The sequence below is a fragment of the Chelmon rostratus genome, chromosome 23, assembly GCF_017976325.1.
Source record: "Chelmon rostratus isolate fCheRos1 chromosome 23, fCheRos1.pri, whole genome shotgun sequence".
NCBI classification, from domain to species: Eukaryota; Metazoa; Chordata; class Actinopteri; order Chaetodontiformes; family Chaetodontidae; genus Chelmon; species Chelmon rostratus.
Window position 1 is genome coordinate 10495656 of NC_055680.1, and position 16912 is coordinate 10512567.

A 16912-nucleotide genomic window follows, 5' to 3' on the forward strand; every position below is an offset into this window, starting at 1 on the left:
AAACGTACTGTAGCTGTAATGTTTGAAATCCCTGTGACTCCTATCTGCTGCCCAGGATGGTTTTTCTCTTCCAGTCCTGACAGCACAGTGTAACAGCCCTCCTGTCCTGCAGGTGCGACAGGGTTTCTGATCGGATGTCACTGTGCTAAATATTAAAGCCTGGAGTGGCTCCAGGTCTGACACAGATGCTTGTCAGTAACAGGCCTTCAAAATGTGCAAGTGTTGACAGTCAGTGCAGCAGCTGTCCCTCAAGCTGACATGAATTTGACTTGACAGTACCTGCACATCGTGTCTGTTGTCACTTACAATTGCAGTTTGTTGATATTAGCAAAGGCCTAGCCCACACGTGCACGGGTACTTTTCAAAACGTTTCGCTTTCTATGCATTTGGCCTTTTGTTCACGTACAAACACAGTTTTAGGTAATTAAAAATGGTGCATATGGAAAACTCCCTCCAGGGTGAAGATATTCAGAAACTCCCTCTGCAGTGTTGACATGTTGACAGTACAGAGATTTTCCACAGTTCCTGGCTTGTGGTAACAGAGTGTGAGCCGCTGCTGCTAACCTTGCTAACAAGACTTTACATGTTTAGACATAAATGTACAGTTATTCTCCTGCTGTATTGAGGAACAGAAGTGTCAGAATGTGCTACGAAGGTCACTGTTATATAATCCGACACTCCCACAACACAAACCCTGCCGCCAACGTCTCCAGTTTTGGACAGTCTGACCTCTAGCTGCAGGTAGCCTACCAGCAACAGTTTCATTGTCAGGCTTCTGATTGGCCAGCGGGGCTGTAGGGTTAGGGTTATATCGCTGCCTGTTGGTTTGGCATGTTCTTGGCAGCGTTTCAGTTGTGCTATTGCATTTTCATATGGATGCAATATCATATCAACCGTCGCGGGTCCTGAGGTCCTCCGGCACTGGACTTTTAATTATTCCCAGAGTTAATACGAAAACCCACGGGGAGGCTGCATTCAGCCATTACGGCCCTCGACTATGGAATAGCCTGCCGGAGAGCATCAGGACTGCAGAGACTGTTGATGTTTTTAAAAGGAGGCTCAAGACTCACCTTTTTAGTTTGGCTTTTAACTGATTTATTTTAAACTTTTAATTCTTCTATTATGTTATTTTTACTTCTTATATTTCTTATGACTTGTTCTTAGTTATGCACTTTATCAGTACTACATCTTAAAATCTTACTATTATTTATTATTTCCTATTTATTATTTATTTGTCTATTTTATCTCTACATTTTTAACTTTCTTAAAGCTTTTAATTTTTATGCATTATTATTATTTTTTGTCTTATCTTAGTGTCTCAACACTGTGTGTGTGTGTGTTTGTGAGTGTGTGTGTGAGTGCATGTGTGTATATATCTGGAAGCGGGATATTGTCTGTCATATTATGCTTTTATTCTTTCTGTTGTTGTATTCTTGTATTTTGTGAAGCTGCAGGTAGCCTACCAGCAACAGTTTCATTGTCAGGCTTCTGATTGGCCAGCGGGGCTGTAGGGTTAGGGTTATATCGCTGCCTGTTGGTTTGGCATGTTCTTGGCAGCGCTTCAGTTGTGCTATTGCATTTTCATATGGATGGAGAGCTTTTTTAAACCATGCATGGAAACAGCTGTTTAAAAAAACAAACAGATATCGGATTATATGAGAACCGAAGGAACTCCAAATATTCTGCATGTGTGTGTGTGTGTGTGTGTGTATATGTCAATGGAAGCCACACTGCAGAAGCCTCCTACATCACACTGTGCTGCTTGAAATTCAGTGATGAAGAGTTGTGGCGCACTTAAAGGTAATGATGACTGTGTGTGGGGTCAACGGCTAATTGATCCAGTAAATTTTCAGCTGTGACTGTAACCTCTCACACGGCAGACTAAGAGGATTTTGTCAGCTAGGGGCCATATTTCATAAACATTTGCTGCATCATTAATGCAGCTGTGTGTGAAAACCCATTACGATCCACGCAAACATATTTAAATGCTGACACTTGGCACAATATATTTAGCAGTTTTGACCCAATCAGTCAGATCCAATCAATCAAATCAGAACAGTCCAAACCTCAAAATTATTAACTATAAGTGCAAATAGTCAAAAATGGTTTCAGCTGTCCTATATTTTGTATGCAAAGATGTAAAATATTGTTAGCAACTTTTATTGAACTTGGACTAGGGTAAGCTATGGTCCCATTTTGTTTTCCAGCTAATAAGGCCCAGATATAGTTGTCTGCAGGCGAACAAAAAAACATTCATGTGGAAATAAAAACCTCCTACTTCAGTCTGTTCAAAGTTCTACTACTCAATGCCAGTAGCACTTACAGAGGAGACCAGAACCATGCATACACTGCAATTGGTTCAAGAACCGCTTTTAATATCCTTTGGGTTGGCCTTGTATAGCGGCAAGAGGTTCAACAACTGAGCAAACTCCGTCTGCTGATGAAGATACTGATGATTAATTGATTTTTTTTAAATTCTGGTTCCACTGCAGTTTCCAAAGGCAACCTCAATAAATTAAGACAGTTAGTTAGCATCCTTCTGATTTAAAATCGCTCTCAGGACAATAATCTAATACTATAACACAAAGCAGTTTCTGGTCGTTCTGTGGCACCGTGAGCTGGTTCAGTCACAGTTTGTCTGACCTGTACAGAGTCACAGATGAAGTGTTTTTATTCCCCCGTTATTATCTTGTGGGCACAAGACAATAATTTGTAGTCCTCTTTGTTTAGGGATTTGAAAATTATTGAGAGCCCTACCCAACTCCTCAGCTCCTACAGTAGAGTAACAATCATGACAATCATTATAATGACAGGACTGCTCTCCTGACTCAGGGGAACAACTGACAAATAGTGCCATTAAACGCCCCCAAATGACTCGGGGGAGTAAGTTACTCGCGCGATTGCTCAAAGGGCTGTCCATTTCCTTTTTACACCAATTACATCACTAAGTGGCACTGACTGCATAGCAACAAATGATAATTCATGGCAGGAATTTTCAGCATTATTAAATCATTTTAGCTACATACAGAAAGGTACAGTATCGAGAATACAAGCTGCTCATGCTGATAGATTTATACCTCAGCTGTGGAGCATCTCATGCAAGTGACCAGTGATTGCTTCCATGATTCTGTAATTTCTCACTTTGCATGCACGAGGGTGCCAGTTTGGAGAAGATTTAAAGGCTTAAATTACACATCTAACTGAGGGAACATACTGCTGACTCAAACGAGAAAGCTCGGACACAGAACGAACAATCTGATATTCTGTGTTTAAAAGATCCGAGTAACTGTCATACTGGGAATACTCCGCCTGAAGGAGGAACTGCCAAAGTCACTCTTTCAATTGCCTGATTTTAATAAAAGCCCCAGATGAGCCAAAATGGTGCTGTTCAATCATGTGGATGATTCACACGCTGTAACATTGTCAGAACCATTTTCTTAACACCAAATATCCAAATTAAATAATTCAGAATTATTACCTGCAAATAAATGTCTAATTAGGGTTGTAAAGCTTGCCGCCCGTAATTATTGGGCAACAAAAGGGTTCATGCTGAGCTTTCACTCAGCCAGCTCACCCATCACAGTGTCTCACAAGTGCCTTTTGTGCTCATTTAACAATATGCAGCTCACTCCTCAGCAGCACTCTGCAGAAACTGTTCAGTCGGCTCGATTTGACTGACAGCTCGGCTCTGACGCCCAGTTAACGTTGCTAAACCCTGTTTTTGAGACACTGCTGTTCCCATAAAGGTGGACATCAGACGGCCACAATGAAGAAACACTCTTAATCTGTTCTCTGGTCTCTAAAGATCACATGGTGACTGAGTGACAGGGAACCGTCTTTGTCTCCTATATTTCAGGTCAAATCCCGTCTATGCTGCACTTGTTTTCACTATTAACATTACATAACAGTACAGTCTCAGACCTTCACAGAAAAAAATCCATCCACCAATGACACAGCAGAAATGACTGCAAGCACCTGACCGATCGATTTAGTTTGGTTAAAAGTTTGTTTCCAGGAAACTCTACAGAGCACCTTTAAGTTTGCAAATGATTGCGATCACATGGGACAAGCACTGTGATGTCGCAAAGCTGTCCAGGAAACCAGTACCACCTGAAGCAAAGATGAAGTTATCTTTCTGAACTGACTCTACAGCGTCGACAGTCATAACATCTGCTCCACAACACTTTGAAATCTGACTACAACAAAGGCCATACAGAAGAAAAACAAACCAAATTTGTATATTTTTTGTGCTGCACAAAGCAAAGAAGAATTCTAATTGTACTCTGGCACAAGTTTGAGCCAGTAGAAAGGTGCACAGGATGATCTAATTATCAAGGGGAAAGACAAAAAAAAAATACATAAAATCCTCTCAAAACCAGCCTTTCATTCACTTAACTGCAGGGCAGCAGTGGAGTTCAGTGAGAAGTCATTGTTCCCTGCTGGATTGAGTGTGGATTTATTTTTTATCCATGTATATAAAATATAAAACAAGATCGGTGCATTTGGTTTAGCTACTGATATTTTTTATACAGAGGGATTTGCGCTTTCTCCACTTTGTTTTTCAAAATGATACTAACAGCTGAGTGCTCGGATCAACTGATCTACAGTCAGTGGTGGAAGAAGTATTCAGATCCTATACTAAAAGAACTAATACCACACTGAGAAAATACTCCACTACAAGTAAAGGTCCTGCATTCAAAACCTTACTTAAGTACAAGTATGTAAGCATCATCGGCCAAATCTACTTAAAGTATCAAAAGTACTCATTATGCAGAAAATGCTCCCTGTCAGTGTTTTATTATTATATCTAATGTTTTTTAAAATTCATATTAATGCTGCATTAATGTGGATGTTGCAGTTTACTGCTGTAGATGTTTATGGTTGTGCAAATTTTAACAACTTTATATGTCAGGTTTAAGCTAAAGATCATCACATTTGTAGCATAACTGTCCTGTGAGAACCAGGCATCTATAAAAAGTCAACTTTTCATGAACAGACAGTTTTCAGCTTTGTGACGATGCATTTTCCAACTAATCCTAGAGGCTTTTTAAATAATTTCCTTTACTTAAGAAGGAGGGGGATTTTCTCAAACCAGAAGGAGCACTTAATCCTTCAGTTTATCAAGGAAATTAAAATGAACAAAAATCAAGCAAATTTGGAGATACATGGTTTTCAATGGACAGAAAGGGCATGGAAAACTGTAATCTGAAAAGTAGCTATTAACAAATGTAGTGGAATAAAGAGTACAATATTTGCCTCATGGATGTAGCGAAGCAGAGGTATAAAGTTGCATAAAATGGAAACACTACTTAAATAAATGTACTTTGATACATTCCACCATGGCTACAGTGCAGATCTATGTGTACTGTTGTGTCTCTCTGGGCTGGTTAATAAGCAGGACATAGCTTCATGAATCAACACGGCAACATATTAACATACTCAGCTTCACTCTCTGGGTTCACATCAGACTCAGACGTATCCTGAGGCCATAAACAAGCATCTTAACCAGCATCAACACACATAAACAATACTACTGTGGTAATAATGATAAGAAAATTCAATTCTGCAACAGTCCCAAATAATGTTTTTTTTATTAATATAATTTACCACAACAAATTGTGCAGCTCAATTATGCAAAAAAAAAAAAAAAAAAAAATGAGCAAGATGATCTTAAGACTGCTTCACTGATTTAGCACTGCACTCCTCTATCACTGTCAGGCTCACAATGGAGAGTCTAAAAATGAGAATAAATTGATGCAACAGAACCAGAGGTATATATTTTATTAATTCCTTGCATTTGTCTTCCTTGTCAAAACCTGGTGCCTACATTACCCACAGTGCACTCAGGTGTGTTCTGCTCCCAGCCTAGCGTCTAACGTAGCCTTGAGCTGCTAGGGGAGCAGGCAGCACAGATCGGGTCTAACTCCACACGCCCAGGTTTTTTTTGTCATTTTCAAACTGAGGCAATTTAACAGACAACACAGCTGCTTCATGTATGCAGCAGTACCTGTACACGGTCCTCTTTAAGAAATTAACAAGATGTAATGTGTGCAGTAGCTAAGGATGCAGGTTTGTGGATGATGCATCCTGATTCAGTGTGATCTCAGACGAAAAAAAAAACAAACCCTTCGCTCACTTCCACACCAGTCCGCTGACATTTCAGTCCAAACCACTGAAGCTCAAAACCATCTGAACAGCACAGGAACAGACATAACAGATCCAAGAAACAACAGACAAAGCTTGTTAAAGAATATGAAAAGCACACAAGGAGACCGTTCCCACTGTGGTGGAACACGCCGACAGTCAGGACCAATAAGAGCTGAGCAGCCGCATCGCTTCCCATCATTACTGCACTCTTTGAACAAACAAGGATTGTTTGTGATGGCTGTCAGCTCATCTCACCTCCTGCACGCTCGACACACCTTAAACCCTGCAGATCACCACTCCCTGATCACCCTCCTCGCCTCGCCTCTCCTTTCGTACAGATGCTGAACGCATAACCTAAGCGTGGAAACAAAATGCCAAGCTACAACTTTTTTTATTACTGTAGCTGTGAGCTCTTGGGAACGCAGCAATAAAGAGAATGAATTGTACGTTTTCTGTATTCATTTGGCAGCTCTGGATTTGTGGAGGTGAACCTGGACCTGCAGTGGTACGGAGGCTACTGGGAGCTGCGTGAGGGAGCAGACGGAGGCAGGCTTGTGACTGGAGCCATCAGGATGAGGTAAGGCAGTGAGTCACGCTCTCACCTCTCTCTGCAGCAGATACTGAAGTCTGGCGGCCTCTTCGAGGGCGGACAGGCCCCGCTTGTCACTTTGAGTGAAAGATAGACGCTAACAAACTTTACAGCATGGAGAAACTGAGGATGAGTTCAGAAGGTTTGTCCCAGGTGGTGACAGTTATCATCAAACCTTAAAAAAACATCTTGGTCTGCATTTTTTAATGTTGTGGACAAGAAAGATTTATTCTATTCCATTCCTCCGATAGGATCAAGGAAAGCTCAGCATTTTTTCTATTTGGTTGTTTTTTGGGGGGTTTTCACTCCTCCCCTGGTAATTATCTGATCTAATGCACTCTTCCCTTTTAATCTTTTATTTTCATGTGTTAGTTTAACCGTTTTATCTTTATCTCTTTCATTTTTTCATGCTCTTTTATTTGCTCATTTGTAGAGCACTCTGAACTGGCAACGTGTATGAGTTGGGTTATATAATATAATATAATATAATTGCTTTTGCATATGTAGGTACTACCAAGCAGCAGCCTCCAGGGCTGGAAAATAAAGCCAAAGCAAAGTGACAAAAACTGCAGTCCCTCAAATGGCCACTTGTGGCTGGTTCCTAAAGCGAGTCATTTCCCATAAACACCCATATTTTAATGCCCAGCTGTACAGCAGAAATGAGCATGTTTACAGAACATTTTGCTCTATATTGCTAATTTACCCGTTCTATATAACTGTATTGGGGTGAGTTTTTATATAAACCAATCATTTAAATTACTTTAAGGCCTAAAGTTATGCAGAATTATGACCGTGGCTGCTTTGATTGACAGTTAGCTGCTAGATTTCTTGAGGTTTTGATGACAGAAAACACTTTTCTCTTTCCAATCCCGGATCTGTATGTCCTCAAGACTGAAACGCCGACACTCAGTAACATGAAGAAGATTCTTTGACATCGTGTGTGAATCAGGGCCAAAAAGTTATAGAGCTCAAGAACAAATGTTAACTACTTTCTTCAACTTTTACAGTAGTAATATGATGTAATTGATATATTAACTGACAGTCTAAGGAGGATGACTTGGTATTGCAGAAGAATGAACCTGATAACATGCAGCCTAAAGCAACAAAACTGACCCTAGATATCCTGATATTTCATCATCCGCTACCACTGCTTATTTTGTGAAATTGTTTATGTGGGTATTCACACTGGATTTTTCTCAAAGATATTGACAATTTTAATTCTGGTGAAAATGTTGAACCAGGATGCTTTTTAAGTACATTTTTACTGTCTTTCTCACTGCATTAAGACTTATCAGACACAGATTTTCAAGACTCACATTCAACATTATGTCTTCTTAAATTCATCCCTGACTCACGGATAGCCTAGAACAAAATGCTGTTTGGATTTAGATTTTGACTGCTTGACCTCATGTTTTGAAATGAAACAGTTAGTACAAACAGTGAGAAGTTATCAACTTTTTTGCCTCCTGATGTTCTCAAACAAAAAGGTGACTATCATGAAAATCACGAAAATCATCGCAGGCTGCTGTCTGTTCAATAATCACTGCTTTATTGGAGACAACAACAACAACAAAAGGTTTATCTGGCAATAAATGTTGCACAGCAGAAATGTGGTCCTGTGCAATAAAATCAGCTCCCTCTCAGGGGCCCACGCCTTGATTGCAGCACTAACTTTATAACACTGACACATCAGCAGGCACCTTATTCAACCTGTTGTCACGATAAAACAGATCGCTGAGGCCACAGAAAACACCTATACATGCTGCAGATGCTCCAACTGCACTGCCTGATGTTTCAATCCGACCCAGTGTGTGCATTAAAAAGGAGCTGAAATTGGGGATATGTGAGGGAAGAGGTGAAATGCAGCAAACTGTTGAAAATCCAATCCGTCTTCTCGCCTCCAAAATCCAAAAGAAGTCTCCCATCTTCAACTAGCCTCCACTCGCCCCCATCCATCCACTCTCACAGGGCTCCAACACAACTGCTGTCACGTAAATACACAGCACTCCAAACATCTAATGCTGCAGGAGTGTGTGAGCTTTTCATTCACATATTTCTGTGTTTTACCTCGAGTGGCCTGACAGCCTCTTTGCTTTATGGCTGCGGATCGAGCAGCTTACAGTGTCAAAGACCTTAACGTGAGTGCAGCAATACTGACCTCCAGTGAGTTGAGGACTGGTAAAGAGATACAGGATGTGGTAAGACACTAAAAACACTGTCTGCACGTGAATTCCCCCACATTTTGTGTCATAAAATTTGGAAATTTTACAGCTTTTGCCTCAGTTAAATAATGCTAAAATAATATTTTGAAAATTTTAGATGATTTAGCCTAAACCACAGTCTTGTCCATTCCTCATCATGCTCCAACAATGTGAAAATAATGCTGTGTGCCGGGGGCGGGGCAGCAGTGGGTGAGTTATGAGAACAACACATGGGGTATCAGCAGGGCATCATTAGGAGCGAGAGCGCACCACGCTGACGGAGGGAGAGCTGTGGCTGGACGGCATTCAACTCCGGACAAACGGGAGACGCGTGACGAGACGATAACAGGGTGCATGGGAGATTGTTTTTTTTTTTTTTTCTTAACTGAAGTTAGTTATCTTCAGATACACATGATCAGCAGGGTGCAAATAACCTCCACAGACTCCGTTAAGTGGGAATCTTTTCGTGCGCGCGTGTCCACGTCGTCGGGTTTGCTGCGCGCTTTTGATGGACTCGGCGCTCAGTAGAGGGCTGAATGTGAATCCATGCCAAGATTCAACCAGTCCGGGATATACAGAGCGCGCGCGGTCGGGATGGACGCGTTTAACGCCAGCGGAATGGACACGTTCACGGTGATCCACCTGAATTCCTCCTGGAGTCTGGACAGTGGATACTCTTTGGCAGCGATAGCCAGCATTGCCGCCCTCGTAAGTTTTCTCATCCTCTTTACCGTTGTTGGAAATATTCTGGTGGTTATTGCGGTGTTGACGAGCAGGGCGCTGAAAGCCCCGCAGAACCTTTTTCTGGTGTCTCTGGCCACCGCGGACATCCTGGTCGCCACTTTGGTGATGCCGTTTTCTCTGGCCAATGAACTTATGGGCTATTGGTATTTTGGAAAAGTTTGGTGCGGTATTTATCTGGCTTTGGATGTTTTGTTCTGCACTTCGTCCATTGTTCATCTGTGCGCAATAAGCCTGGACCGGTACTGGTCCGTTACGCAGGCTGTAGAGTACAACCTGAAGCGGACTCCGAAACGCGTCAAGTGCATCATCCTAATCGTGTGGCTTATATCCGCTTTTATCTCATCTCCTCCTCTCATATCTATAGACAGCAACAGTGATATCAGCTCTCAGCCTCAGTGCGAGCTGAATGATGATACTTGGTACATCCTCTCCTCCAGCATCGCCTCCTTCTTCGCTCCGTGCTTAATCATGATCCTAGTGTATATCAGAATATACCAAGTGGCCAAAACCAGAACCAGAAGCATGTCGGGAAAAAAGCCCAGGCCAGATGGTGTCACACAAACTGAGAATGGACTGAGCAAAGCCACCTCCCCTTTCCACGGTGAGAAGGAGAACGGTCACTGTCAGTGCCCACCTACACCCAGCCATCGCACCGTCACCATCGGGCAACAGACTGAGGATGCTGACATGGAGGAGAGCTCCTCCTCAGAGGGCAAAGGTCACAAACCCCAGCAACAGGACTCCCAGAGAGCCAAGAGGGCCGGCCAAAAGAAAAGCTCCCTCTCCAAACACTCCACTCGCATCTCCAGAGTCAGCAACAAATCCATAGACCTCTTTGCCTCCAGGAGGAAACGCCGCCGGAGCTCCTTAGCCAGGAAAAAGGTCTCACAAGCCAGGGAAAAGAGGTTTACATTTGTCCTGGCTGTGGTCATGGGGGTGTTTGTTGTGTGCTGGTTCCCCTTTTTCTTTAGCTACAGCCTGTACGGAGTGTGCAGGGACTCCTGTAAGATCCCAGACCCGCTCTTTAAATTCTTCTTCTGGATTGGCTACTGCAACAGCTCCCTGAACCCTGCCATCTACACCATCTTCAACCGGGACTTCAGACGGGCATTCCAGAAGATCCTCTGCAAGTCGTGGAAAAAGTCCTTTTAGATGTGACGCAGGGCTGCTGCACCACCGTGACAATCTCGAAGGAAATATCAAAGTGAATTTAAAAAAAAGAAGTCTGTTTTGTCTTTTACTGCCACTCGTTACTCACTGTTACATCTCATTGTCCTGTTGTAATCCAGTCATGGCAGTGCGCACCCTCGGCCACCTACTGGGTGTCTCTACAAGCTTCAACCTACAGTACGTTTCCATTACAAGCTTTTTACAGGTTTTCCCAACCTGATGAGTGAGCGCCTCCATTGTTTCCCTCAGACTGAAGTGTGCTGTAGTGCTTTATAGTATATCATCATCGATCGAGCTCATAAAGATTCAGAAGATACACTCATGGGCTGGATTAATCTGCTTGGGGGCACCAGGGCAAAGAGGACTCCTGGGCTCCCCCTTTATCCCCTTTTGTTCCTCCCACTCTCTGTGTGCAATTTTTATATGCTTTTTTGTGCTAGAATACTGCTCGACCACAGATTTACTCTGTGGTCATTTGATTTATAGATTCATACAGGAATATGTGACATACAAAAGCACAAAACTGAGATGAAAATCTGATTTTTTAACGAAAGTTAAAAAATCAGATTTTGAGACAGGGGTCCCGCAGTGGTGGAGAGGGAGTCTTAACTGAACTTGACGTCATTGGACAAATGCTGATTCGCTTTCTTCCCATGAGTTTCATGAGAAGTTGATACCACGATCGTGCCTGTATAGTAAAAAAGAAGCCGGAGCAAGCGGTGGGTTAGCATAGCTTAGCATAAAGACTGGAAACAGAGGGAAAAAGCTAGCTTGACTCTCTTCAAGAGTAAAAAAAAAAATCGGCCTCATATCTCCACTAAAGATCACAATATATTTTGATTGTCGAGTTCATCTAAAAACCATAAAAACAACAATTTGCTGGCCAAGACCGGCACATAGCCCCGGGTGTTGACCAGTTGCTAGGCAACCAGTGGAGGTTCCATGCAGATACTGGTCCTGTAACAAGATATAATCTGCTAATTAGTGATCTTAAGAGGTGTTAGTTGGTGGATATTGTTGCCTTCAAACAGAGCCAGGCTAGCTGTTTACACTCTTTATGCTAAGCTAAGCTAATTCTGCATCGTTACTGTACAGAAGTGAGAGTGGTATGTCCCAAAGTGTCAGACTATTCCTTTAAAGTTAGGCGATAAAGCAGATCCCACCTACATACCCTCATCATGTCAGTGTTGTGCTTCAGTTCTGCATATTTGTGGGAAAGTGTCAGTTCATTTAGCACAAGCACACAGTAAGACTGGAGCTCATGGGGCATCTGTCCACTTAGCCCAGGTTGATGATCCTGCAGACACTTTTAAAGCAGTGGTTTCCAGCCTTTTACGCCAGTTCCCACTGAAAATTAATCTGTACACATGTGATCCCTCGTCACATGGTTGATATTTAATTATTTAAATCATTTTTAGAGGTCTGAAAGACCAAAATCTCTAGTATTTTACAAGAAAAGGGAATTATTGGACAGCAGTGAGAAAATCAGAAAAATCAAATGTGAAAAAAAACCCCTCAGATTTATTTGTAACCTCTTACGCTCAGGTAGGAAACTGCTGACTTTGGGGATTAAATGTTTCTAAATGTGTTTTGTCTGCTTGCCATGATGATGTTGGCCATGTCGGCTTTTACAGCTTTCTCTGAGCGTCTCTGCTCTAAACAGACTCTAAAGCGGTACGAGTGAAGGAATAGCAAATCAACTGTGCTCTTAAAGTACCTGGATGCTTTGAGTGTATCCATGCCACCAGAGTGTCATCGTGCTAATTTATAACACCGCTGACAAACGGCAAAGCACAACAGTGGACTAAATCACTACAGAGCCTTTTGTTCTGACCTCTGACTGGACCATTTGAGACAGCACTGAGAAGGGCTGACGCTCCAGACTATAAGCTAAGTTATTTTTATGATGCGCACAAGAGGTCATTATTTTCACAGTGGCCATAAACTACTGAGTATTAATGAACAATTGCATTTATTTTTCAAGAAACTACCTCTCTGTTTAGTTGTTCTTCTGTTGCTGGTTTTGAGATTCTGTTCTGTAAAGTGCAGTAGGCCTACACGTCCTTCCTCTGCTTTAGCTGTCTGCTGTCGTGCAAAAATAAAAGATGAAGACGTCTTACGTGAGCTTTCGGTGTGAAGTTACAATATGGAGCCTCTTTTATGGTCACGCATCAAACATTGTTGCCGTTTTATGAATGAATGAATGACGCGTTGCGTGTGTGTCTTAATATGATGGAAGAATCTAACAATCACAAACAGATTGGTAACTACAAAACGTCATGATCTCTCTCGATCTCGGGAGTTTAGGGTGACAAGATGTCACTGGATAATTTAAGTCCAGCACTCTCAGCAGTGTGACTTTGGAAATCAGTGAGGATGCCACGGTGGGGTCAAACAAAAAATGGGTTCAGTCACTCTGATGGACGGCGGCCATGGCTGTTTCAGGGTGCTGGTGACCTTTCAGCACAACAGGTTTAATGTTAGGTCTGGCTGCCTCATAATCCAATACTTCCCTGAGCCCCTGTGGGCAGGGCTGAGGTGAAACTGATTTCCCAGCACCAAACTCTTGTTATTTTCCTCCTACTTTTCTGCCATGGCTGCAGCCAGAAGCCGTTTGTAACATGTTCATGTTCCGAGTCCATCTGCTGTTGCTGCGACTGCTGTTGCAGCCATCGGAGATTTACGTCCCAAAAAAGCAAAACAAGAACACACTATTCCCATCTATTTAATTGTTTGAATGAGGAGATTAAACAGGTAGGTGCAAAGTGGCTGATGGAAAATAGCAGGCAAATATCTCTGTCACCAGTCTGTGTATATTGTATTTAACCAAACTGCTCCATCAGCCAAAACCAACCAAACAAGTGTCAGTTCATGGCAAAACCGTGCTAAATCCTTGCAGAAGCTTTAACTAAACCTACAAGGTTGTCTTCACGAGGTCAAAGAAAGATAAAATCATATTAACTGCGCTGTTCTCGCAATGTTCTTTACCAGATTTATAGGTTCTGCAGGAACGGCGCCTTCGTCACTGGGACAAATAAAATGTATGTGGCTGCACATTAACCCCTGAGGTGCTCAGGAGTCAGAAAACAAAGTGGTTTAATAGAGTTTGTGATCGATTGCAGTGACTCAACGATAATTTTGCCAGGTGCTTAGATTTTATAGGCTTTCAAAAACTCTCCAGTCTGCGCTTTATTCAAAAAGTCAGCACTGAGAGACCAATTCATGAAAAATGAACACAGATTATTTCTTTTCCAGCTTGGACTACAGGTGGAGGTGTCACCAAGGAAATGGTTTTCTATTTAGATTAAAGAAAGTTTGGTCAAACAGTTTCACGTGGAAAAAGTATGTTTTCTAAGGCATTTGACATGACTAATAGAAAGTAATCCACAGAATATGAAGCAGCTGTTTCTGCAAGCGGCCGCTCAGTCTCTACAATAGAACAATACCAGATTATATGGTGATTTTGGTGCAAGTTTTGTGATGCTGTGTCGCCCAGAGAGACTTATTGCAGCGCTGCAGAAGTAATGGCTGTAAAACTAAACATCACACTGGCCAGTTGGGGGCAGAAGGACATGCCAGATTCATGGTGGTATGTTATTGTTTCCACAAAATTCCACATCATTAGCTCTCAACAACTACAGCTGGTGTTTTGTAATGAAAGCAGTCCACTAGCGTAGACAAGGTGGACAGCAATGCCTGTAATTCATATTCCATGTTAATTAACCACTGCATGGTACTCACGGCACATAGATACATACAAGCTGATGTTCGATTTCTTCTTCTAAAAAAAAAAAAGGGTCATGTGACAGGGGCTTGACAAATCAGGGAAGAACACTTTATGACTGATAAGATCCAATCAGGAAGCAAATGTGGGCGTCTACGTCATCCTTTCCAAGACTATTTCCACCCAGCCAGACTACAACACATAAAATTTGTTTCTATATGGGGTCAGCAGCATTTCAAAGGGGCTCTGTTGTTGGGGTTCGACAACTCATAAAGTTATGTAGTCTAGTCCTGGGTATAAATGCACTGTCAATCAAACGATCTGAAAAACTCACACTGATTTGCACAGAGATTAAACTCTGTGACAAATGTTTCCATTACGTGGATGTTTGGGCTCAAAGAAACGTTCGCTTGCTCGATGGCTCGAGCTGTCTCTCAGTCTGGTTGCCACCCGCTCGTCCCGCCTCGCAGGCTCCATCATAAATAACTATTTCATGGGTTCAGGCAACAGAGCTGACAACATGGTGCCGAGTACAACTGAAGTCCCTTCAGAGGACTGACGTAGCTGGATGTAGCACCTGTGACACTACGAACATGCACCACATCCATGAACATCCGTCCAGCAGAAGCAAAAAAGAAAAAGAAAAAAAGACTAGTACTTACTACTTGAAGACAATCATATGCAGCTGTATGTATGTGATCTCTCTCCAATTACTACCTCTCGCGGAGTGAAAGCTTTGAGTGCTGCAGCAGCTTCTCTCAGGCAGATGTCACCATCCCCTTTTGTCTGGGAAGTACAGAAAAACAAAGGCACAGATAATTCTAAGTTTATAGTCAAGAGCTACCACACAAATCCATAAATGTGCATGCCAGCTTTAATGGCTGACATGCATTATTATAGAGAATACATCCTAAAACACATGCTTTCTTATAAAAAAACTAGTGCTAGTGGGATCTTAAGTGTTTTTCAGGTGCCTTTCAGATGCACTTGTTGCAAATTGCATCCTTGTTTGAGACTAAACACTGCATTTATTTTCTCCTTCTCATGTCTTCATTAAACCTGGGAAAATTGGTAAAAGATGAAAGGCTTCGGAGGCTTGTGGCTAAGACGACGCCACACCTGACTGGCTTCAATTTTCTGCCAGACATCAGACTCTGGCAGTGAGGAAATATGGGCCAGCTATCATGAGATTGCAATGGCAGTCCCATCCCAAAAGAGCCATTTGGTGGCTGAGCCCTTCAAAAAAAAAAAAAAAAAAAGTGTAATCCAAATTTATGTGTTTACCTTTGAAAACGAGTTTCCTGAGGATTTTTCACTCTTTGAACCATGAAAGCAGTAAAAGCACAAATGCACACTTCATTTAAGAATCCATAAATGCAGCTGTTAAAGTCAAGACTTTATCCGGAGACGTCTTAAAGTCTCAAAACAAAATCCGCATAGCATTAGGTGGGAACTTTTAAATCATTCTAACCTGATAAAACCATTTAAGAATGATACAAGTATTAGCTGGCGCTTTGATTATTATTCACCGTTTGATTAGTATTTGATGCAGTGCGGTCGAGTTTGCTGAGCCTGCATCAAAGCATTATGACTCCTAAATCTACTTTTCAGCGTGTGATGAATTATCCCATCTGTCGACTTCAGCCAGTCATACATCACTCTGTTCCTGTCACACACGGTGATGGAGCAGCGACGTGCACAGACATTTTAAGGGGCTGTTGCTCCTGGAACTAGTTGAAGTAACAATATGATTTTGCGTCTCGAGCTTAACACTGCCATCTGTCAATCTGACTGGAAAAGACGAGAGGGTGTGAGATGATGGCGCCGTTTGGTTAACGACGAATGGTACAACCAATGGGATCCCCTGTGAATAAAAACTCTACATATACACTTATATTACGCTGTCACGTGATCTTAACTGGCTGAAATAGGCAGTAGGCTACATAACGACAGGCTTGTGAGCATCTCAGACTCTGTTCACCAACTCTTGCAGCTCAGCTCACGGTTCGCTGCCTGAGCTCAAAGCTGTCACACGGCTCAGATATGTGTGAATGACTCAACTGGAAAACAGACTGAACACCTGCAACGCTCTCTCTCCTCAACTGAACTTTCAGCTTTTTAAACAGGAGCTTTTGAGCCTCACCCTTCTGCAATAAACACTTGAAACAACTCGACTTTTCCGGTTTAAACACTTGCAATTGACTTACAGCTGAGGATCAACACATCCTAAATGGTTTACTGGTAACTTTTACTGAGGTTTTACTTAAATCAAAGAAGGGTCAACTACTAAAATGTAATAAAATTATTAGGGAGAATGAGACCAAATCTTGATGCTCA

General features: G+C 42.1%; 1 protein-coding gene across 1 annotated transcript; it reads left to right on the plus strand.

The window, feature by feature from the left end:
- The first annotated feature begins 9531 nt into the window (after positions 1 to 9531).
- LOC121626763 (alpha-2 adrenergic receptor) lies at positions 9532 to 10833 on the plus strand. The gene has a single exon (XM_041965434.1). It carries the CDS (start codon positions 9532 to 9534, stop codon positions 10831 to 10833), a length of 1302 nt encoding a protein of 433 aa, XP_041821368.1.
- Positions 10834 to 16912: the final 6079 nt, after the last annotated feature.